The sequence below is a fragment of the Schistocerca cancellata genome, chromosome 2, assembly GCF_023864275.1.
Source record: "Schistocerca cancellata isolate TAMUIC-IGC-003103 chromosome 2, iqSchCanc2.1, whole genome shotgun sequence".
NCBI classification, from domain to species: Eukaryota; Metazoa; Arthropoda; class Insecta; order Orthoptera; family Acrididae; genus Schistocerca; species Schistocerca cancellata.
This window is the reverse complement of record NC_064627.1, coordinates 1048060635-1048086344: the sequence shown is the minus strand read 5'-3', so window position 1 is coordinate 1048086344 and position 25710 is coordinate 1048060635. Positions and strand designations below refer to the sequence as shown.

At 37.3% G+C, this 25710-nt stretch overlaps 1 protein-coding gene across 1 annotated transcript in view; it reads right to left on the bottom strand.

Annotated features, from left to right (window-relative positions):
* Positions 1-25381, bottom strand: part of LOC126163030 (adrenodoxin-like protein 1, mitochondrial) — a 68224-nt gene extending 42843 nt beyond the window's left edge. The window contains exons 1-3 of the mRNA XM_049919903.1: positions 25114-25381; positions 9113-9164; positions 5295-5401 (exon numbers count right to left, since the gene is read on the bottom strand). Coding sequence (XP_049775860.1) covers positions 5295-5401; positions 9113-9164; positions 25114-25225 — 271 coding nt within the window. The 5' untranslated portion in view covers positions 25226-25381. The remainder of the gene's footprint in view (positions 1-5294; positions 5402-9112; positions 9165-25113) is intronic.
* Between the last annotated feature and the right edge of the window lie 329 nt (positions 25382-25710).

The following is a 25710-nucleotide window of genomic DNA, read 5'->3' as shown; positions in this document are numbered from 1 at the left end:
ACCACTCCTCCATTTTCTGACAGGACATTAAACCCCAATCTACCTTCCTTTCTGATCTTTGTTAATATATATGTTATTTATTTGTTTTCCCAATTATTTTCTTTTCTCCCACCTACTCACTGCTTCTCCCACCCCCCCCCCTCTCTCTCTCTCTCTCTCTCTCTCTCTCTCTCTCTCTCTCTGTGTGTGTGTGTGTGTGTGTGTGTGTGTGTGTGTGTGTGTGTGTGTGTGTGAATTGCATTATTCATTCCACTTTCCAGTCCTCTCCCTCTATTCATCTTCATTTCTTACTAAGTTTCCACAGTGCTTACCAATATGCCATCTTATACCACCTACTCCCTCTGCTGTCTCCCCATTTGTCTATCCTCATACTCACCATAGGTGTGCCCCTCTCATCCTCAGGTCTGAGTGATCTAGCCTTTGTTTATAACTTTCTACAATCTGTCCCTCTTTCATCCATAAATGAGGGCCAAATAATTCCAAATGCTAGGTACAGAGTTTCACTTTTACACATGTCCACTGGCAGTACTGCAATTTCGTCCCACGACAATAAACAACAACTAGCTATTTCATGTCAGCAATTTTATAGTTTTCTGAAGTAAATTTTCTATTTGATACACCCACAAAGAAAGGCTTTATGGTTTAATGGTCTGAGGTTCATTCCCCAGTTGTTCCTACAATTTTTATCTGCCACTTTTCACTCCGGTAATGTTCAACAATGTGAAATGGACTAAGTTTAGCCATGATTTGGAGCCCATGTTAAACTGAAGGCCTCCATATTACTCACTCAATAGAACCATCCCAAGTTCAGCCCTGTGGTGTCCAAACCACCTTTTGAGTGAATTGCCTTAACATACACAGAAACGACTAAGAAGCACAAGCATTTAAGGTAATTGGGCTAACTTATTATCGTAACTGTGCTAACTTACCATATTGCTATGTAAGACATACACTCTTGGTATGACTGTTCTACATATTTTATTATTAAAAACTGCAGTCTACACAGTAAGACGGGGGTGGGAGGGGGATAGGGTGGAGAGGGAGGGAGGGAGGGAGGGAGGGAGGGAGGGATTGGTTGGCTGGATGATTTGAGAGAGGGATCAACAGCAAGGTCATAGGTCCCATCTGATTAGGAAAGGATGGGAAGGAAGTCGACCATGCCCTTTCAAAGGAACCATCCCGGCATTTGCCTGAAGTGAATCAGGGAAATTGTGGAAAACCTAAATCAGAATGGCCAGATGTGGGTTTGAACTGTTGTCATCCCAAATGAGAGTCCAGAGCATTAACCACTGTGCCACATCACTCTATGAGCGATGAGAGAGAGAGAGAGAGAGAGAGAGAGAGAGAGAGAGAGAGAGAGAGATGGGCTAGCTACACAATCACTGTGCACCACATTTCATTCCCTTTTCAATGCTGCCGTAGCTCTCTCATTCGCTTGGCACCAAACTTTTTAGGCTTTTCTGATTCCTTTCAACTCGAACTTTCCTCCAACTCATGATTTCTATAATTATGAGCATATTTATAAGTCACATGAGACAACATCTTTCACTATTTTGTAATTTTCAGTTTAACAGATATATGTTGACCAAGCTGATTTTCAGAGTCTCTTCTCCAACGCCTCTTTGGTAGCATGTCAGTCTGTCATCTTGAAGCTGAAAATATTGAGTACTGGATGGTGCTTGCTCAGTAATGTACACCACAATTCTGATTTCACCTCTCCACACATTTTATTCCCCACAAATTTCTACTGTTAGGACGATGACCAGTTTTTCAACTTCATAAGATTTATAGTGCATAATCAGGTCGATGCGCACAAACAAGAGTCCAAAGGCAGACTTCACTGAATAAATTATAAAATCTCAAGCACAAGCTAATAAGACTGTCCAAGAATCAGTGGTAGCTCTAACAAGTCACTAAAAGTAAGTCTGGCACAGAACACAACTCATATTTACACTAAAAATCATTTCACATACAGTATTGTCTTACAGAATCCACCAGATAGGAAAGCACACTGCACTACTTCGTCCTTAATGAAAGTCACCTCTCACGACAATCACTTATTCTAACGACAATGACAGTCCACACCTCATATCAACCACAACACAATGCAGTCAAAATATTCATTCACTTGAGTTTAACTAAAAGCTTTTAAACATTGAAATTACTAAGTTTTTGTAGATGATACACGTATTTTCATGAACAAATTGAACATAGGCATTGCATGAGAACACTGGGAGCACACTTGACATGGGTGTTGCAAGTTTGATAGCTTGCTCGGGACTGGGCACAGACTGACTGCCTGAATGACATCTTATTATTTAATATGAACAAAATGTTATTTCGGAAACTACACAATCATTTGAAAAATCACTGGGTTAGGTTCTGCTGCTGAGGATGGACTATAAGAATTGATAAAAATTCAGTTTATAAAAAACATGGTGATCTAGTAATTTAAAAATGTTTAGATTCGTAATGACTTAATCAACTAAGTATGTTCAGTTGTGCATAAAACTGAGGTCTACAAAAAATTAATGGCAAAGGTCGGATTTTAGCAAGCATAGTGGTAAAATCTCCAACGCAAAATGGAGCTATTTCTAAAACTCAGTACTAAATATCTTTTAAATTAATGAGTTTCACATAAATTTAAACATGTTATCTGCAAGTTGAACTGCCAATCTTTATAATTAGGGGTGTCACTACAACCAGAAATACATGTCAGATAACAAGGTTTTTCTTACCACGCAATGATGTGGAGTTTTCAAGTAGGTATAACTTTTAGTTATAAGATGCCCTTTTTTTTCCTTCAAAAGTAGGCCCAAAAACTGGATGTCTTACACGGCAGTAGCAAGTTAAATGTATTCAAAATTTCTACATTTCGGCTTGAAGCAATTCATTGTTAGCTTCCTTGTGAATTTTTACCATTCCAATTGTATAGAGTTCAGTGGATGCACCTGCGCCTTTGTATACAGTTTTTACATTGTTCATTCAAGCACCAGTTATTGTTGTGTGTTTAGTATGAAGATCCACTCATGTCATACCTATACTGTGGTTTCATTTGCAAAATATTCCTGAAAAACAGCATCACTATACTATTGCATTTAAGTCTCAATTGACTGCATATGCTAAGCAGCACAGAAACAGGGCTGCAGAAAGGCATTTCAGGCCACCTCCAACTGAAAAAATGATAAGAACTTGCTGGAATCTAGATGTTTTAAAGAAAGCACCTTGCAGTAAACATAATCTGACAACTGGAACTGCTATGTGGCCCATACTTTAAGCAGAACTCCTTACTTGGATTTTAGAGAACAGACAAGCAGGAATTTCAGTTTTTACGAAAATGATCATTCATCAAGCAGAAGCAATATCAACTAACAAAGCAGACAAGCTGGAATTCCAGTTTTTTTAAAAAAATGATCATCAAGCAAAAGCAATATCCTCTAACGAAGGGATTTTCGACTTAAATGGATCAACATCAGGGTGTTCAAGATTTATGAAGAGGTCTTGGCTTTGTATGCAGACCAAGACAAATATCAGAGAGAGGCCAGACAAATGTGAACAAAAAATTGTTAAATTTCACTGATTTGTCATTAGTGGAAACAGAAAAGTCTGAACTTTCATAAATTGGAAATTTAGATGAGACTCCGCAAATCTCAGATGTGCCTTCTAACAGAATTGTGGATCCCAAGGCACAAAAAGCATTACTGTTAAAACTCAGGGTACGAAGAGACTTAGTATACAGTCATTTTATTCAGCTGTGCTGATGGCACAAAACTGCTGCCACTTTTTCCTTTTAAAAGAAAGAAGCTTCCTAAGGAAAAATTACCAAAAGGAGTATTTGTCAATGTACAGAATAAAGGCTGGATGAATGAATGGACGAGGAATGAGATCGTTCATATATAAAATTCAGTCGAGGTGACCTGGACGCCTACTAAAGAAGCCTGCTCTATCAGTATGGGATCAGTTTCATTCTCACAGAACAGAAGATGTTAAAACAGTTGTAGTAAATAAGCTGACAAGTCAATTACCATGCAAAATATCAATAATAATAATAATAATAATAATAATAAGTTTTGGAGTGGAGTACAACTAACAACTTCTATAAAGTCTGGTGGTCACAGGCTCCTGCACACTGCTTCATTCACTTGCAGATATTTTTACAGTGATGTGCAACAGGTGGGAGTACTTGTGCATAAAGAAAAAAATGAACATTCACAGATGTGCACGTGATATTTCCACTGAGGAAAAATATTTCTCCTGCAGCTAATATACATTAAACATTAATGTACACAATAGTAGCTGGTGGGTTTGAAAGGGCAAGTACAGTAACTGATTTTCCAGTAAAACTGGAACCAGCAAATACATTACCTTGAATAATGAGTATAAAAAGAGAAACAGTTTAAATGGGGTTTTGAATATCTGAACGTCTTTCACATGTATACTACTTAATGTACAAGATTTTAAAAGAAACAAGTGAAAAAGAAAATTGTTATTAACAGAAGCTGAAGTCATGTAAGATGCAATAGTTTCAAATACGTCTTTTCACTTATATTCCAGTGAATATTTATACTATCTCTCTTTAGTCCACAGTAGTGATCCACAAGCTCTTCACAATACACCAGTATCAATTTCCCAGCATAACAAGTATGCACACCACACCAACTTATAAATTTACACAATACTATATCTTAATGATCAAGAGCATGCGTCTACACTGATACTAAGACGTCACAGGTAAAACAATCCATCCACTGTGGGCTCAACCACTGTTTATGAATTAGTAGTCTTGTAGTAATAAGTGATTCAAGCCTGATGGTATTTTGCCATACAAGAACATCCAACTAACAAGCGAATCTATGTCTTCATTTCCATTAAATTTTTGTCTTGTTTGCACCTGAAATTAGCTCATCATCATCCTCCTCCTATATGATTAACCAAATTCTCTCTTCTTTTACCTTCTCAGGCTTCTTCCAATGTTCACTTCCCTCGATTTCTGTATCATTTTGCTGTGATTCTCTCTCCTTTTCGATTTCTACTACTGTTAAACATTTCTATGATTTTTCAATTAATTTCCAATTTTAATTTTCACTTAATTCAGTTTTTAGCCATTATCCATCCAGCACAATCCCTGCATTTTATTACTACTAATACAAAATTGAAACAGTCACCGCATAACTACACTGCTTCTTCCATCTTTTTACATCTTGGTAAACATCAACTTCAGTGTGTGCCCCACACAGATCAACTAAAATTAGCATAGAGAAATAAATTTAATAAAAAAGACTAACAAAACTTGCCTTCCATCTCAATTCCATATCTATGAGCCAAATACAGGACATTGTCACCAACTTTTCCTCGTACTTTTATTTCTTTTCCATCTTTATCTATGAATGTCACATTAACTCTGAAATTCAAAACAAAAATAATTAATAGTGTTAAATAGAAAGCAGGAATAATCAATCAAACCACCCTTCATCAAAAATAATAAGTATGACAACTAGACTACCCAGTAAGTGCCCATTTACACATTCCCTGAAGTGCACAACAAAGCACACACTATAGTGAAAAGGAAAAGTCATGTGCTTACACATGCCACAAGGTGCTCATCAATACAGCTTGCACAGAAAGCGATTACGGATGATATGACAGGAAGAGTGGGGAAGCTTGAGATTTCTTCGAAAATAACATCTGTATGACAACAGACAATCATTTCAAAATTAAGGATGAGTGAGTATAATTATCAGTTTGTACTAGATCTTGTGCAACAGAAATTAACAACACAAGACAAGATAATGAGAACATCAATTACTTAGTCTGAGAAGTTTTGGGCAATTATAAGAATCCATGCCACTGGATCGTAGTCTATCAAATTATACTTTTTGTAAGTAAACATCCTCACTGCCAGCACCACTTTTCATTCACTTCTCCATGACATATTTCTCAGTAGTACTGGGAACAAAGTTTTTATTTTCTTTTTAATTTTTTCCACGACTGTCTGTGGCCTACATTCTTTTAATGTACTGCATACTTGGTTTAATGCTGTGATAATCTATATTTCTAATGTCAAAAAAACATGGTTTCATTTCTTACTGTCAAAACATTCACGTGTTCTTTGCCCCAAATTGTGATATTCTACCTTCTTTCTTCTCAAAGTCACTTTGTGAGTGTGCAGTAGGAGCATCAAAGTGTATAGCAGCAGATGTCTTCACTTGAAGGTATTTGTGTATCATAATATGCACTTTCACACATGGGCAGATTAGGGATAACGAGTATAGGCTGCCTGCACAATTCTGTGGACTCTTGTGTACCAAAAGGAAAGTGTAAACAGGCAGAAGAAAACATCCCACACATGTAAACTGAGAAAAATACATTTAAAAAATCACAAACATATACATATTCAAGTACTGAAAGACAGTGTTGATTCAAAATTTTATTCAAATGGCATGAGTTATGAGACTGTATACTACACTGTGTGGTTTTTTCATGGAAAATTTTTCAAATTGTCAGCAGACATGATTTGAGTAATATAGCTGACACATTAATGGCTCCTGCAAGAGACTATACCATCAGTTACATCTCAACACGAAGCAACAATAATTCAATAAAAGATAATTACTATGTTTCTACATCTGGAATCTGTAACCAGATCTTGAAACGGGGGATACTTCAATACTGTTACTCCCCAAGATAGTATCCTCGGCTGACACTAAAAATTCATCCAAGTTGTACCTTGACAGCTCCTGGAAGCCAAACCAGCTGAGTCAATGACCAGTACACCACAGTAGAGGGAAATGTCATGAAACTTGCAGCAAACATAGAAGTTATCACAGCACTGGGGGAACGACTGAGCACACAGGTCTGCGAGTAAAGCATAATGATATCATGGAAGGTGAAATATAACATCATACCAGTGACAAAGCAGAGTTTTGTAAGGAAGGCTAGGTACAAGGCAACATTAAGTATTCAGGTGTTGAAACAGCCAAAAAAAAATTTGAAAGGCAAAGTTGCGAAAGTCCGAAGTCACTAGGAGAGCTGATAGTGAGAGAAAACCAGGAAACATGATATCATAGCCATCCGCACTGCCACAGAGCGTGAGTGAAGTGCCAACATAAATACCCCACCCTTCTTAACAAATGACTGGTTGCTAACAAATAGCTGGCTGTTGAGTAATGACTGTGCAGTGCATACTCTCAGCCATAGTGTCAGCTGCAGCAGTCCAATAAGAGGAGAGGCTATGGATGTTGACCCTTGGCACGACTAGCTGTCTTCAATCGTTTATGGAACCACAAGTCCAGCTGGAAGGACACTGTTGCTGCTGCTGCCAGCTGCACTTCCAACTTCCGAGGCACAACTGATGGGGCGCAGAGGCCGCCATTTCCCAGTAGGCCTTCTGGAGGTCTGATCCGTGAGACCTGGATGCTGTTTGTCATCCACATTTGAATGAGCGGGTGCTGCTGCAGCTCCTTCTGTTCCTGTGGCAGTCACCAATGCGGCTGCGTTCTGTCTCCTAAAAGCGTGTGACAGCCAACCCCAAGAACCTCCTGAGTGCAAATCTTCGATGCAGCAAGACCACTTTGGAGATTGGTACATAGAGACATGTCGCAAGTTGACAGCTATCCTGTGACATACTGCTGCCACCACCCGATGCTTTGTTGCACTGGCCATACTGCACATGCCGGCTTTCTGCTGCTGGTGTGGCGTAATCCGCTGATCCAACTGTGGCATGATGCTTTGAAAGACAATCCAGTATTACTGCCTAATAAATGCATTATTGTAAATGAAGTTTCCCCTGGCACTCTCAAATGTAACTAGGACCTCACCATCACACATCCTGCTTGCTGTTCCTGATTACTGTATGAATCTGGGACCGGAACCCTATACTATCACTACAAAAATATTCTAATACTTAAAAAATTAAATTCATGATGCAATGAGATTTAGATCATTCAGTTAACTATGAATTGCTCCACCACACACTTGTTTTTTTTTTTTTTCAATTTTGCTGTTGTATTTCGTCTGAAAACTGCTCTGATGCAGGGCTCCATGTTAGTCTATCCTGTGAAAGCCTATTCATAACTAATCCCTTCTTTCAGTCAAATGGTGCCACACATGTATTTTCTCCCAATCTGATTCAAAACCATCTCAGTAGTTATCCAATCTTCCCATCTCCAACATTCTTCTATGGCTCCACACTTCAAATTCTTTGAGCCTGAACTGTTTATTGCCCGCATTTCACTTATGTACAAGGCTACAATGCAAACAAACATCCTACTTCTTAATATTCAAATTTATATTGATATTAACAAATTAAATTTTTCAGAAATATTTTTCTTGTTATTGCCAATACACATTTTATATCCTCTCTACTTAACCATCATCACTTATTTTGCAGCCCTAACAGTAAAATTCATTTCTCACTTTTAGTGTCTCATTTCTGAAACTCATTCCTGTAGCACTGCACAATTTAATTCAACTACATTCCATTACTCACATTTTACTTTTGTTGTTTGTCTTGTACCCTCCTTTCAAGATGCTCCAATCGACTGCTCTTCCAAATCCTTTGCTGTCTCCAGCAGAATTATAATGTCATCAGCAAACATCTACACTTTATTTATTTATTTATTTATTTATTGATTTTTACTGAAATTTAACTCTCTCTCCAGCTTTCTCCTTGGTTGCTTTCCCAGCTTGCTCCATGTGAAATTGTGTCACTCCCTTTTCAACTACAGCATATCTTCCATGTCCTTCGACTCCTAACAACTCTCTGGTCTATACGTGTTTGTGGATAATCTTTCTCTCTCAGCAACCTTTAGAACTTCAAAAACAATATTCCAGTCAACATCATCAAAAGTTTTCTTTCACTCTACAAGTGCTATGACTGTAGGTTTGCATTTCTTCAATCCACCTTCTAAGATCAGTCCTACGATTTGTACAGCTTCGCATGTTCCTAATTTTCCCCAGCTTTATAAACTTTGTGAGGACTGTATTTTGATCAATGCAGGCAACACTGAAAACAAATTAATGCATGTTTTTATCTTTCGTTTTTGTTATGATACTGCTCATCAAATGTTTTAGATACAACTTTAATTTCTTAAGTTTAAAGTAAAATACATACACTTCTTCCTCAGACTGTGGATCTTTCCATTCATATTCTCCATGGGAAACACCTGCAAATACAAACAAACTAATAAATCATGTCAGATCTAAATGATTATATGTACTTTCTTGTTAATATACTTACATATTTCTTCAGATGAGACAAAACATGAATAACTTTAGACAACAAAAGCAGTAACTCCACCTACACTCAATGAACCTACTATTCACCCCTTAAATGAGCCCAATGATTATTATGGGGTGCTGCATACGTTGTAGAACTGGTAACAGATTCATGTCATCCTCTACTAGTGACATTAGTCATAGCAGATACATGGTATGTACGGAATCTGCAGTAAGATGAGTCAACACAGGGATGTCGCAGAAAGGAAATATTGTGTTTGGACATTTGCATAGGCACTTCTACATTTTGTTGATATATCAATGTGGATTGTCCAACATGTTATGTCTTGTCTATGACAATCATTTCAAAGCCAAGGGGAACTGCTGCTGTCAGTGAATGAACCTCCATCTCAAATAGTTTCCAAGTGAGCGTGGGGAAGGGAAATGCAGGCGATAGGCATTTGGAGTTGGATATCTCACAAATGATCATTGCTCACAGTGGTGCATAAAACTGCAAGTCTTCAATGGGCTAAATGACTCACAGAAACCAGACAGCAGTTGACTGAAGGTTTGTACTGAGGTACAAAGAGTCATGATTTAGCTTCTCTTCAAGATGATTAGTGTATCAAAGACCTAATGTGTTTAACCTGCAGTGTGGAGAGCATACAGTTTAGGCCAGAGATGGTCTATGTTGTTTTGGAGATCGGTCTCACCCCCTCCCCCACCATGACAACTAGTGGCTTGATCATTCAATTACTGTGAACATAAACCAGGATGTTTATTATAACAGTCTAAGTGAGAAAGTTTTGCCCTTTCTTCTATATCTTCATAATGAGTATGCTGTGGATACACCCTTCATCCAGCTGCATTTATATGTTCTCTGTCTGAAGCCCCAAGTCACATCTCAACTCACCTACTAAATTACCAGGTTCTAATCATATGGAAAATATTTGGAACTACATTTGACGCATATCACTCAGCATCACCACAATTTGATAATTCCACACGACCTCGATCGATGAGTGGTTTCAGCTCAATATAGCATACCTGCATAAACTTGCAGTCTCTCTTCCTCACCAAATTGAGGTTACTATCATGGCTACAGGTACTTGTAGATGGTACTAGTATGTCGTTTCCCTTGTGGTGACTAGTTTTTTCCTCTGTGCACACACACACACACACACACACACACACACACTGCAGCAGATGCTGGAGGGTAATGGATACCATAAATAGCTGCTCCCACCTTGCTTTACCTAGTCCCCGGCTCCATCCACACATTAGCATATACCTCAAAGAGTGAGAACTACGTTGGTGTACACAGCTGTGATATCTTCCACTTTTAACTTCAATGAAAATTGCTCTCTGGTACTATATCACTTACTATTACCAATTTTAGTTACTTATAATTACATTAAATATGAAGCAAATGTTGGCAATAAAAGGTTCTGTGTAAGGGAATACAGAAGCGTCCGATTCTACCCATCTGCTTTGACCCATGACGTCACCAATATGGTGGAAACGACCATTCTCAATGTTTCCAATATGGCACCTATGATGTCATTACATAAACGACAACAAACATGAAAATACATATAAAACCAACACACACACCTCTCTCCAAAAATATAATCAAACTAACGGGACCAACACGAGAAATTGGGGGTTTTTGGGTGGGGACAAACTAAACAAACACATACAGACACACACAATGATCCCAAACCACACAAAACGACAACATAAAAACACCACAAAATTCCCAAGTTCTGCTACACTTACAATATCAACAGGAATCTGTCACTTCCCTTCACCTACATAGCTCAACCGCAATTGTCAATACCACAAAATAAAAACAAACATCATCATCATCATCATCAAAGACTGATTATGCCTTTCAGCGTTCAGTCTGGAGCATAACCCCCCTTATAAAATTCCTCCATGATCCCCTATTCAGTGCTAACATTGGTGCCTCTTCTGATGTTATACCTATTACTTCAAAATCATTCTTAACCGAATCCAGGTACCTTCTCCTCGGTCTGCCCCGACTCCTCCTACCCTCTACTGCTGAATCCATGAGTCTCTTGGGTAACCTTGCTTATCCCATGCGTGTAACATGACCCCACCATCTAAGCCTGTTCACCCTGACTGCTACATCTATAGAGTTCATTCCCAGTTTTTCTTTGATTTCCTCATTGTGGACACCCTCCTGCCATTGTTCCCATCTACTAGTACCTGCAATCATCCTAGTTACTTTCATATCCGTAACCTCAACCTTGTTGATAAGGTAACCCGAATCCACCCAGCTTTCGCTCCCATACAACAAAGTTGGTCGAAAGATTGAACGGTGCACAGATAACTTAGTCTTGGTACTGACTTCCTTCTTGCAGAAGAGAGTAGATCGTAGCTGAGCGCTCACTGCATTAGCTTTGCTACACCTCGCTTCCAGTTGTTTCACTATGTTGCCATCCTGTGAGAATATGCATCCTAAGTACTTGAAACCGTCCACCTGTTCTAACTTCGTTCCTCCTATTTGGCACTCAATCCGTTTATATTTCTTTCCCACTGACATTACTTTCGTTTTTGAGATGCTAATCTTCCTACCATAGTCCTTACATTTCTGATCTAGCTCTGAAATATTACTTTGCAAACTTTCAATCGAATCTGCCATCACAACTAAGTCATCCGCATATGCAAGACTGCTTATTTTGTGTTCACATATCTTAATCTCACCCAGACAGTCTATTGTTTTCAACATATGATCCATAAATAATATGAACAACAGTGGAGACAGGTTGCAGCCTTGTCTTACCCCTGAAACTACTCTGAACCATGAACTCAATTTACCGTTAACTCTAACTGCTGCCTGACTATCCATGTAAAGACCTTTAATTGCTTGCAAAAGTTTGCCTCCTATTCCATAATCTTGTAGAACAGACAATAACTTTCTCCTAGGAACCCGGTCATATGCCTTTTCTAGATCTATAAACCATAGATACAGTTCCCTGTTCCACTCATTACACTTCTCCATTATTTGCCGTAAGCTAAAGATCTGGTCCTGACAACCTCTAAGAGGCCTAAACCCACACTGATTTTCATCCAATTGGTCCTCAACTAATACTCGCACTTTCCTTTCAACAATACCTGAGAAGATTTTACCCACAACGCTGATTAAAGAGATACCTCTGTAGTTGTTACAATCTTTTCTGTTTCCATGTTTAAAGATTGGTGTGATTACTGCTTTTGTCCAGTCTGATGGAACCTGTCCCAACTCCCAGGCCATTTCAATTATCCTGTGTAGCCATTTAAGACCTGACATTCCACTGTATTTGATGAGTTCCTACTCAATTTCATCCACCCCAGCCGCTTTATTGCACTGTAATCTATTGACCATTTTTTCCACTTCCTCAAATGTGATCCTATTTCCATCATCATTCCTATCCCATTCTACCTCGAAATCTGAAACATTACTGATCGCATTTTCACCTACATGAGCAACTCTTCAAAATATTCCCTCCATCTGCCCAAGGCATCCTCAGGATTCACCAGCAGTTTTCCTGACTTGTCCAAAATACTTGTCATTTCCTTCTTACCTCCCTTTCGAAGACTAATTACACTCCAGAATGGTTTTCCAGCAGCTTGACCCATAGTCTCCAACCTGTTTCCAAAGTCTTCCCACGATTTCTTCTTGGATGCTGCAATTATCTGTTTGGCTTTGTTTCTTTCTTCAACATAACTTTCTCTGTCTACCTGGGTCCTGGTATGTAGCCATTTTTGATACGCCTTCTTTTTCCTTTTACAGGCTGCCTTGACTGTATCATTCCACCAAGCTGTTTGCTTCATCCTACTTTTACACACTACTGTTCCAAGACATTCTTTAGCCACTTCTAGTACTGTGTCCCTGTACCTTGTCCATTCCTTTTCCAATGACTGTAATTGACTACATTCAACTAACTGGTACCTTTCTGAGATCGCTGTTATGTACTTGTGCCTGATTTCCTTATCCTGAAGTTTCTCCACTCTTATCCTCCTACATATGGACCTGACCTCCTGCACTTTCGGCCTCACAATCCCAATTTTGCTGCAGATTAAATAATGATCAGTGTCAAAGAATCCCCTGAAAACACGCGTGTCCCTCACAGCCTTCCTGAATTCCTGATCTGTTATTATATAGTCAATGACAGATCTGGTTCCCCTGCCTTCCCAAGTATACCGGTGAATGTTCTTATGTTTAAAAAAGGAGTTTGTGATTACTAAGCCCATACTGGCACAGAAATCCAAGAGTTGTTTCCCGTTCCTGTTGGCCTCCATAAAAACAAACTACTCCAAAAATTATAATCATACCGCAACTATCGTTACCACAAAACCAACACCTAAAACAACAAAAATTGGAATTGGACACTCCCCTTGACCTATATAGGTCAACAGCAACTCACAATAACAAAACACACACCGCTACGACGACACTTTGGAATCTAACGCTCCACATGACCTATGCAGCTCAAATACAACTGACAATACCAAAAAAAATTGAAATCGAGTACTTCCACCTAATATACATAAATCAACCACAAGTGCTGATACCAAAACATCAACCACCAACACATGCAGTAAATAACACCTACCCAACAACACAAAAAAACCCCACCGAACATCACAACACATGAACAATAGATAAAAAAAAAAAAAAAGACCACTTACCATAAAAAAGTTCCGGCACTACACACTAACCCCCAACTCGCATATTCTGCTCGCATACACCGCAGTTAACTATCTCCGTAAGAAGCCCATAAAGTTGCAGAAACTTAATGACAGACATGTCATCCCCCATTTCAGCCCGCAGACGCGCACTATTAACCTTAGAAGTAATATCCATACCTAACAAAAGAAGCCACTAATTGAATTTAATGACTTACCGTGTGACAAACAGCATACCAATAACATCAAATGACACCGCAATAACATAAACACAACAGAAACTTAATTCTTAACTCACTGAAACTAATTTTCGTTCTATAAGTCATGACCGATAAATGCAAACTGCAAGCACTGACACCCAAATGAACCCAATATGCCACCAGAGGACACCACCAACCGCAACAAGACAACATCTACGAACACAACACACTCATAAACTAAACTCTGCGCTGTCATGACGTCACACAACACAACACAACACCCTTTATCACGGGTCAAAGCTGACGGGTGGGATCGGATGCCTCCATTGATCCCTGTCTGAATTGATCAGATGGGATTACATTTCTTGGAAGACATACGAGTCTCAACTTTATCTTTGATACCGATAGAAGCTGAAGCAATGAATTTAAGTTTGTGCACAGCCTGGACTTGAGCCAGTGTCTCCTGCTTACTCAGCAAATGTGCTAACCACTACAGCACCACAACATCAAGGCTACCACAACCGCACAGACCACCCTAGTCCAATGCCCTCACAAGTACAAACTTCAATTCACACCTCCAACCCTTTTTCCCTTCTTAAAGATTCAGTATTGCCGAGGCTCTCCGATATCGAAATAGCACCCCAGCTTTGTACTGACGATTATTTAAAAAACGTTTTTAAGGCTGTTCCATAGCAGTTTTGGTATATATGTAGTTATTTTTGTGGATAATTTGCAAAATAAATTGTAATGATATGGAACGAGTCATTCTACAGTCACAATGCAATTTAATTTGTAAATACAGCAAACATGCTGAAAATTTACAAGCATTTATATTTTTTAAATCTGCAGGGGTGGGTAATTCCTATCAGCCATCTTTTACACATTACAATAATAGAAATTCTTCTGTGGAATAAAAAGTGTTGCCAAGGGGCGGATGACAATTGGTGGTTTCTTACACCTATTGCTGGTGGGTACAATAATCTAAATTTTGACTGTCAGTTCACCCTCTAATGTTACGGGTACATCCCACCAGCATTTCAACTTTGAGTATGTCATACTGGTCTGATGGATGTCTATGAAGCATTGTGCTCGAAAGACCACCCATCTGTCTTCATGCGGATCCAAGTGAGGCACGCGTCTAAGCCCGGACCGTTGCCGTGTGCAAGAGGCTTTCTGACAGGCCTATGATTGAAGACCATATTCTCTTGCATGTCATGTACCAGGGGGTGCATTATTTTAACATATTTAATGATACATTTTAATATGCAGATGGGACATATGCCCTGAAACCAGGTAGTACTTCCTTTTTAGAAATAATTTTTACAACTGTGTAAGACTTTATCATTGATATGGATACGTCGAATTACTAAGTACAATTTTCTGCATTCTTTTTGTTAGTTTTGACATTATCCTTTGGTTGGCTACGTCATAAATCCCATAAAACTTCAGTTCATCTATGTATGATTCACATAGCTAAATACCTTAGATAGGCCACAGAAAAACCAACTGGTGGTATTTTGTTACTTAATGTTTGTAAAATTTGATGAGGGAACACGAAAATGGCATTCACAATATAGCAATTCTATTATTGTTGCTCGTGTGAGATACTATTCTAGAATACATTTCAGTCTGTCTGGAAAAACGCCTCATGTTAGTGATGCATTACATATTTCTGATAAGGCAGGGCTTACTATATGGGAACAAATCTTTAGTAGTCCAGTGGAAATACAGTCAAAATCGGATGAGCTTTTGTTTATCTTAATCACAGAAGGAGAAGTCAGTGGTAAATCCGTGTGAATTAACTGTATGAGAGTTGCTTTTTTAACATACTGATATGATTTTTTCCTTGAATTGTTTGTCCCTATACTTTCTATTATACTTCAGAAGTGATTACTAAATACAGTTGTAATTCCATAAATTTACTAATGAGGGGTATTGCAGAACTGTTTGGTGTTGGTTTGTAATAAGTGGCATTTACTGTGTTTACTGCAGAGAGCAACCAGGATTTTATATTTGTTATGAGACTTAGATTATTGCTATTTTGATTAATTTTGACATGCTGCAAATCATGAGTTCAGGATGGCTGACTTTAATTGCAAAAATAGATGAAATGTTATGTAAAATCTGGAAATATTTGCATGGTAAATTCAGTGAAAAGGAAAACATTTTAGAATGGATGATAAATTACAGGTACACAAAGGTGAATTAATTCACACAATCAATTGTAATTACATTTTAATAAATAAAAGGCAGGAATAAATACTGCAAGAAATAGGACTAATGAGTACAGATGGAGAGAGACAATAAACGACAAACTATAACATGCACTGAAGAATGACAAATGGAGCATAAATGCCACTAAGTTTTGAGCTAATCAACAATAGCCAACACAATCTTAAGAGAAATGAAAGAAAGGATTAAGGGGGAGGGGGGGGGGGGGGGAAGGAAAGAATATTTGCATTCAGCTTTCCATTCCTGACAAGCCAGCAGACAAAGTACTAGTAATGACAACATAGGTTGATCAGAAAATTGGACTCTGGAAAGAGCCGATTTCCACTTTTGAAAAAGTAAGTAAAACCTAAATCTGGAATATAAAGATTTCAATAAAGTTTTACCCACATACGAGTCAGTCTAATGCCTTTGTGGGTTTGAAACACAGCTTACCAACTGCGATAAAATGGGATACAGAACCACGTTTCATTTAGTAGATCAGTAATGGCACGTTTTGGATAAAGAAGTTGGGATGAGTGTGCTACACAAAATTTCACTTTACAATCATCTATATGAAAAAAATAGTGGAGAGAATAAATAAGAACACATCCCAGCCTTTTCGCAAGAGACAATGCTCAGTGCATACAGACAATAAGAACACTCCCAATAAAGTTTGCAACCAGTCACACAATAACCAAGATGTCTTTTACAACTGTTAAGACTGTGATATAGGGTAAAAACACCTGTTGCAGTACATGAAAGAAGATTAAACTAACAAAGTTAAGCTATATTCTTGGAACAGTTTATCACACAGGTGGAAAGCAACAATAATGAGCAAACACACAGTCTATGAACTTGTATTACCTTTGACATAAATTCGAAAGGAAGGAAAGATCACAGTTTTATGTCCCATTGAAAATGACAAACACCATATGCTCAGGCTGGGGAAGGAAGTTAGCTGTTCTCTTTTCAAAAAAATCATGCTGATGTTTGCTTTGTAAAATTTAGAGAAACCATGGAAATGCAAAATCTGGATGACTGAATGGCGAAATGAACCATCATCCTACCAAATGCAAAATTTAACATCTTCCCACAGCAGAATCTCATTATGTACAACATAGGAGGGAGGAGATTAGTGTTTAACGTCCCGCTGATAACAAGGTCATTAGAGACCAAGCACAAGCTTGAATTAGGGAAGGATGGGGAAGGAAATCAGATATGTCCTTTCAAAGGCCCCATCCCGACATCTGTCTGAAGTAATTTAGGGAAATCACAGAAAACCTAAATCAGGATGGCTTGGCACAGATTTGAACAGTCCCCAAATGCAATTCCAGTATGGTAATCACTGCACCACCCCACTCGGTTGTACAATTTAAATGAAAGCCTGCAGAAAAAATATCACTCAATGATGTAGTAGATGGGTCAAATCCATACCGAGTGGTCCAAGAAAAAAATAATTTGTTGCTTGACCATCTCAAAAAAATGTTATATTTGCTGGGTGAATTCCCCAATGTTTAGTGGTCACAAAAATATTTTTTTTAAAAAACATTATTGTTTATTATTTGGAAATGGTGGCCATATTTGTTCCAGGCCGCATACATTTTTTCATATTTGCAAGCATCTACATTTTTTACAGTTATTCAGTAGTGGATTGTCCTAAGCCTTTCAGACCAAATGCATTTAGTTCAACACACTCTGGCTACAAATTAACATCATTATCACTTAGCTGAATGTATTCTTTAATATATTTTTAATAGTTCAAAGTTATCAGCCACAAATTAAAAAACTCAAATTTTTAACAGTAGTTTTCCAAAGAAAGATTAATTTCTCAGCTTTAATATTTTTTCTGGTATTACACTGTATAATATAGTTACTTTTTATAGAGTATCAATTGTGAGCAGCTTACACTTAAAAAATACTGTCAAACGGAGTGATTTCTGATGGTGGAAGTGGTAGAACCAGAAAGTGTATGTGTAGGTATATTTATCTGAGGCAGTTAAAGTGTCCAAAGTCACCCCATGGATTGGGGTGATTTTGGACACGTGTTTTTTAAATCTCTGTCCGAAGTTACAGTACGTAGAGGGCAAATTCGGACAGTTACTGCCTTTTTTAAAATTCTACATGCTTTTTATTTTATTTTGGTGACATTTCACACATTTTAAGGCCCTTTGTTACAAATAAGTGATATGGAATATTTAATGAATTTTATATATTACAGATAAGTTTTTATTTTGCAAGAATTTAAATAAACAGTCTCTCTGTTCACTTCTGCACGAGCTCATTTAATATTTTCGCTTAAGTGAATGGAAAGATCTTCCGACTGTCGTTTGAGGAATAAATGCAACCATTCTTCTCCTGCGAAGATATTACGAAACTACTACTCTTTTCAGCTCTATTTATCAAGGTAGCCTTTAACTAAATATCTAATATCCAATTTAGTGAAGGGAAATCCCTAATGTGCAGCCCTCAATATACCTTGCTTCAACATTTCTTCTTCTTCTTCTTCTTCTTCTTTATTTAGCACTGGCTCTCCTCCCATTTTTTTCTGATGTGCTTTCTGCACTTTATTTTGTAGGGTTGCTTTAGGTATACCATACAAATAACATGCTTTTCTGTACGATAATTTACCACTCTGAATATCATAAACAGCTTTCTCTAAAAGTTCCCGGTCATAATTACACCGTACTGTAGCACCTCTCCTGCTCTTTTATGCTCTTGGCATTGTCTGAAATCACCCCACACAGCACACAGTTATACAAAAACCTTCATTATTTTATAACCTTGCATGAGAAACTCGACAAACTTGTACAGAAATTGTCTCAATTCTGTTAGCTACTGAGCGTGTCAACAATTACGGTTACAATAACTTCCCACTTGGCGCAACAATAGAAAGTTTCCACTTTATGATAATGTATGGATTTTTTACACTAAGACTGTTCATCAATTAGTCACCTAGGGAAACAATTGACACAAAATAAAAGTAGTGGAAAGCGATAAATGCAATCTTGCGCTCAAAATAACTGGCGCACGGATGTTAAAATAAGTAACTCTTTGTTTCTACGCGGTAGCAAAGAGCAAATAAGCCATACTGTCCGAATTCGCCACGGTGTCCAAAATCACCCCGTTTAACGGTACACTATTTAAATTTTTTTTTTAATTTTTCCATTTTGTGGCCTGCAATCTCTTTGTTGGGGGACCAGATAAATATTTGAAAATTTCACAATTAATAGACCTTTATGATATCAAACTTCAGTATAAATTTCAACTTTGAGATTCAGTTGGAAGCTATGAAAAATAAATTACAAACATGAGTCAAAAATATGTTTTTTAACTTCTGCGGTATCTAGGCTTATGGAATGAAACATATCAGTTACTGTACATAACTTAGTCATATCTATTATTACTTACTTTTTTAACTGAAAATAAGTCTACTAATTAAATTATATTGTTCTCTTGTTATTTGCTTTTAGTACATCACTCACTGAACACTTGAGAAATTTGTTCACTCCGTTTGGGTGTTAGATTATAAGTTCGCCCAGTCACAGTTGTAAATTCCATGGAAGACAGTTTCCGTGGTAAATTTTTAAGTGGCATCCAAACTTGATCCTTCTCAATTTTCTTAAAAGATGTCCTTGGTCTTGGAGGGTGATAACATACAACATGTGCATCTTGGTTTTGACAGTCAATATTATCAACTTCGCCAATCCACCACTGTTCATCATAAACACAAGCCACTATGTCTTTATTTTGAAGAAACAGTTGTACAAGTTTTCCACAGTGATGAAGTTCACTATCAGGCAAAGTTGATGTGATCTTACACTTCAGTAAGTTGTGTGAATGGTGTACAAACCAATGAAAAGATCGAGTGCCTTTAATATTCTGACACATGTTGTACCTTTCCTTCAAGACCTTGTCATAGACTTCTTATATTTCCTCACATTGTACAAAAACATAGGTAATTTCTTTGATATGTTTTTTTATAGAATTCAAACATTTCTTGAGGTGTTATGATATGATTGTCATCAGTCCACTGCAGACTTGCTTTTGTGACAGCTCGCTTTGTTGTACCCCCAACACTATCACAAGCATTCTTCCCATGGCATGAAGCGAAAAAGTGCCATTCTACATCAAACCCAAAATCTTCTTTATGAAAGATGTTAATAATTTTTTTTGTTTGTTTTTATACTGACTTGCTGCCCCATCTGAAAAGTAAATCAGTTTTTTTTATGGAATGGTGGTGTTTAATGTAGTTTATTAATTTTAGTTGAAAAATGTGCACTGCTGTAGTGTTGTGTTCAAGGTAGTCACTTACGACACAAAATCTGTGGCTCATTAGTTTATCTTCATTTTTATAATAGAATACAAATGGATGAACTGTGGCCTGTTTGTTTACCCAGTGGTGCCCTGGTACTTCATCTTTAACAACAAAGGAATAATCTTCCGAAAAGTCAGCAAGAACTAAGCATTCATCAGCTGCCAAGGTTTGCTTTTTGTCTTTCAAAAATTTTGCTTTGAGTTTTTGCGATAAAATGATGCATTTTCAGATTTTCAAGGTTAGCCACCAACACTTCAAAAAACTCTTCTCTTGATTTTATGACTGTCACCACTTCAGTTCTGTCTTGTGTCACCCAATGTTTGTATTTTATTGTCAGGCATCAAATCGTCTTCTTAGGATTCTTCAAATATGTCAAGTAAGTGTTGTTTGCCTGGAGAATCTTCACATTTTCCCTTGATCATACAATTGTAACTGTCAATGTTGCATATCATAACTTCCAAAAGGTCTTTATAGATTGGCCCCATCTGTCATCAACTTAACATTCTGATGATACAAACAAACACAAACATTATGGGTGCCAGATGACCCTGCAACAATACACTATTTTGGTCTCAACTCGCAAAGCCTTGATCTTCCAATTTTAATGTCAGGATTTTCTTTTTTAAATTCAGTGAATATTTCATTTACATTACACATTATTAACCTTTTTTGTCTTTGACTCTTAGAACCATTTTCTTTCACAGAAACAGTCTTTTTTGCCAGACATCAAACGGCTGTTATTGTCATCGTCATATATTTAATAACTTTATTGATTGTGTTTTCAGCTACCAAATTAGATGCATTTTTCTTTTGTAATGCTGGTAAAATTCCCTGTTATTTTACTAATTGCCTTGTTAAGTTAACAAGACGTTCTGACACATTAAATTAATCACTAACTTTTGCTCGACTCCGAGAATTAGGCAGTAAACTGATAATCTTAATTTTATCCACTTTGTTTGAAGTACTGCATTTAGTGTTTAGTTTTTCTATCGAATCATCATATTCAGTTGGTGAAGTTTTAGAACTTCCATCTGTTGTAGTACAAATTGTATTTTGAAATGAAACTTCCAAATTCTTTTAGACTGTAGCTGCCACTTTCTCAATTTTTGTGTTCAAGGCACTTGTTCTTTTATCTTGACTTGGTTTTCTAATTTTACTAGCAGGTGACATACCCAGGATTTCACAAGCTGTATCTACTTTTTTAATGGTTGCTGATAAGTCACAAAATTCTGTATCTGAGGTTTCACTATCCTTTCTCTTGCGAGTTACAAATATCTTAGAATAACATGTTGGACACAATGATTTTCCTGGTATGAGATTGAAAAATGGGCTTTTATTTTTAGAATAATGATCAAATGTTATTTCTTGCAGACCTTTTGTTATATGTTTCTCAAAAGGGTCCATGGAAGACTGACCAAAAAGATGATGAAAATTTTTTTTAAGTATTTCATTTCATGGTACTTGCATGTTGATTTGACCTCTGGGCCGACTCTTAAGTAAAACAATTTTTTCTTCTTCACTGTAATCTTGGATTAAAGTAATGTCTTTAGGATACACTCCATACATACTTTTACGACACGCTTTATTAAAAACGACATCAACAGAACACTGAGACATCATTTTTCAACTGCACACTTCAAGAACTTCTAGCTAAATAAGTGCGAGTAGACAATTGTTGGTGTAAGGGGGAAGACAACAATTACACTTGTATAGGCTTGCAGATGCAATTGTTAGCCTGCTGAAACAATCATCACAGCACTGTTTCGACATGTAATCATTAGCTAGAGTAATTTGGTGCGTTAAATTATGCAATTGGTATACTTTATTAGATCAGCCTACCAGATGTCGCAGATGTTAAACATATTTTTGACTCATGTTTGTACTCTTTTTTCCATAACTTCCAATTGGATCTCAAAGTTGAAATTTGTACTGAAGTTTGATATCATAAAGGTCTATTAACTGTGAAAATTTCAGATATTTATCTGGTCCCCCAACAAAGAGATTATAGGCCACAAAATGGAAAAATTAAAAAAAAAAAACTTTTTTTTAAATAGGCCTAGTGTATTTTTTAACTGTAAGCTGCTCACCATTGATACTCAATAAAAAGTAACTATATTATACAGTGTACTAGCAGAAAAAATATTAAAGCTGAGAAATTAATCTTTCTTTGGAAAACTACTGTTCAAAAATTGAGTTTTTTAAATTTGTGGCTGATAACTTTGAACTATTAACAATAAATTAAAGAATACATTCAACTAAGTGATAATGATGTTAATTTGTAGCCCAGAGGATGTTGAACTAAATGCATTTTATCTGAAAGGCTTAGGACAATCCACTACCGAATAATTGTAAAAAATGTAGATGCTTACAGAAAAAAAAAAAACGCATGCACCTGGAACAAATATGGCCATTTCAAAATAAACAATAATGTTTTTAAAAAATATTTTTGTGACCACTAAACATTGGGGAATTCACCCAGCAAATATAAAAGTTTTCTGAGATGGTCAAGCAACCCGTGCTGTACCATTTTATATGGATTGATCCAGATATAAGATAATGCAGAGCTTGTTCAGTCTCCATTTCTTATCCTTTATGTACAAAATATGTATATAAGGGAAAATACAGGGTAGAATGTAACAATATTGTAAAAAGGATAGTTGCTACTCACCATATAGCAGATATGTTGAGACACATGAGGCCATGAGGCTCACAGAGTGGCCACAGCAGCCAGAGACAGCAGTCATGTGTGTGCAAGCTGTGTCTGTGTGTGTTGTGTTCTATCTTCAACAAAGGCCTTGTTGGCCAAAAGCTTCATTTTCTGAGAGTCTTTCTGTTGTGCCTATCTGCGACACAGCATTTCCAGGTATTTGGTGAGTAGCAAGTATCCTTTTTCATCAGACTGATTATGTACATAATATGTACCAAATGATGAAAGTGCATTAAATATGGCATGGACATAAAAATTTGCTACACTACAGCACTGCTCACAACCTTCCTTTGGCTTTCACATCTGATGGCTTCACCAACTCTATCCTACAGTTCTGACACAAGCAAGAGGGAGGGAGGGGATGTACTTCAACCCTGCAAATTACCTCACTGGGTTATTTAATGTCAAGTAACCAAATTTAGAAGATGCTCCCAATTTGACCATCTTCAATTTTAAAGAAAATTTCCAGAATATGCATAAGATAATTGCATGAACTTCAGCCTAGTTTCAGCTCTGTCTATAACTTTATGTAGGTGCTCAAGCTGTTTGCACACAGGACACTTATTCAAAACTGGGGGGGGGGGGGGGGGAGGGGGAAATCCTGCAGCTTGACATGCTGTTGTTCCTGGCATAACAGAGCCAGGATCCAGAAATCTGCTACCATTGCACAACATTTATTGCAGATCACTTTAGTAACATAAATTTAGAATCTTCATGGCACACACACTCTCCTAATGTGCCGAAAAACTGTCATCACACATTTTCCCCATATTTTGACAAGAAATGAGTTATGTGTAAAAAAAGACACTGGAAACATTATTTGTCAAATGCACTGTATGTTATTTATCTCGCTAAGAACAAACTCCAGTACCTAATGACTTTCACGACTGGCCATGGGCAGTGGTACATACGACCACACCTCTCACTATCCCATCAGTCATATTGCACTGAACATCTCTTAACAAAAAATACATGGAACTTTTATACGATGTAGATATGAACTAACAAATTTTTAACACAGGTATCAATAGAAATCCTTCGTGTTGGATATCTAGCACATCCACCCACCATTTCACGAGAGATTAATTTTCTGCGACAATAATAGTCTTAGAACAATGTACTTCGGATGTAGCCTGCGTGCTGTTAAGTATATAAAAGATAATTGTTTTACTGGGCTGTCAAATACCAGAAAAATGTTTTCCATGCCATAGTCCTATCAGAAACGTACTACCCACTGTGGCGTCACATTATACAATAACACCGCAAAAATTAATAATTCTTCGAGCCATTGTTTAATAACAAACTACGGGCATTCCTGATAAAGCATGGCTTTCATTTTGTACAAGAAGTTCTAAATATGTGCAACCTGAAATTCTTAAAACATATGTTGATGAAATTAAGAATGTAAGAACGTTTTGCGTATTTTCCTCTTGTTATAGGTCTACTGCATGTTAAGCTATTTGCAACTGTCCATTAAAACTTACACGAATCTTTACTGCATGTTACAGTTGGATCAGTAAATATACAATAAGACAGTTTGATTTAGCCACTAAACAGAGGAAAAAAAGTTCTGTTCATACAAACCAGCTCTCCAGTGAACTACACTTGATATTTTACTTTGTCACGTAGCCATCACTCTTGCTGACGCCTTTCGAAGCAATTGATGATTTTTTTTTTTTTTTTTTTTTTTTAATTATCCACATGTCTCAAGAAATGTTGAAGCGGAAATGTTAGCCATAGTCATAATGTTTACATAGACAAAAACTTACTGCTGGTTATATGAAATTTTCTCTTTGATAAACGATCTGGTGTTACAAATTTTCCTGCTCTACGTAGACGGAGTAATGACGAGACCATTAAATTAACAATACGACATGACATTACGCACAACTCAAATTGTTTGAGGAAATCAACACATACAACAACCAAATCCGACGCCGCCACAATACTATATCACGATTCTGTGAATCAGAGACATTAGACACAGCAGAACTTCGTATGTGACAACGATTTTGCACTGTATTCAGGGACGTTAGCGCGCAACGATCTCTCTGCGCAGATATTTGCGCCAAATGCTGGGCATGCAATAGATAGCTGCGAAAGTGGTATGTTAATATAACGATAGTTCCAATCTATAGCTCGCCTGCCATCTGTCGGTGTAGAAAAGAAATTCCAGTGGCAAGTAACTAGAATCTCCCACAGTAACCACAAAGTTTCAATCATTTATTCAGAAATGGAGGAAAACCGATTATGGTCTGTGTTGCGGAAAACAAAAAGCAGGGATGCCAGAAACAGAAAGAGAGCTCATAATGGTCTACATAGTAGTTGCTTAAGCAAAGGCAGTTTTCGCATACAAATTTACTTCA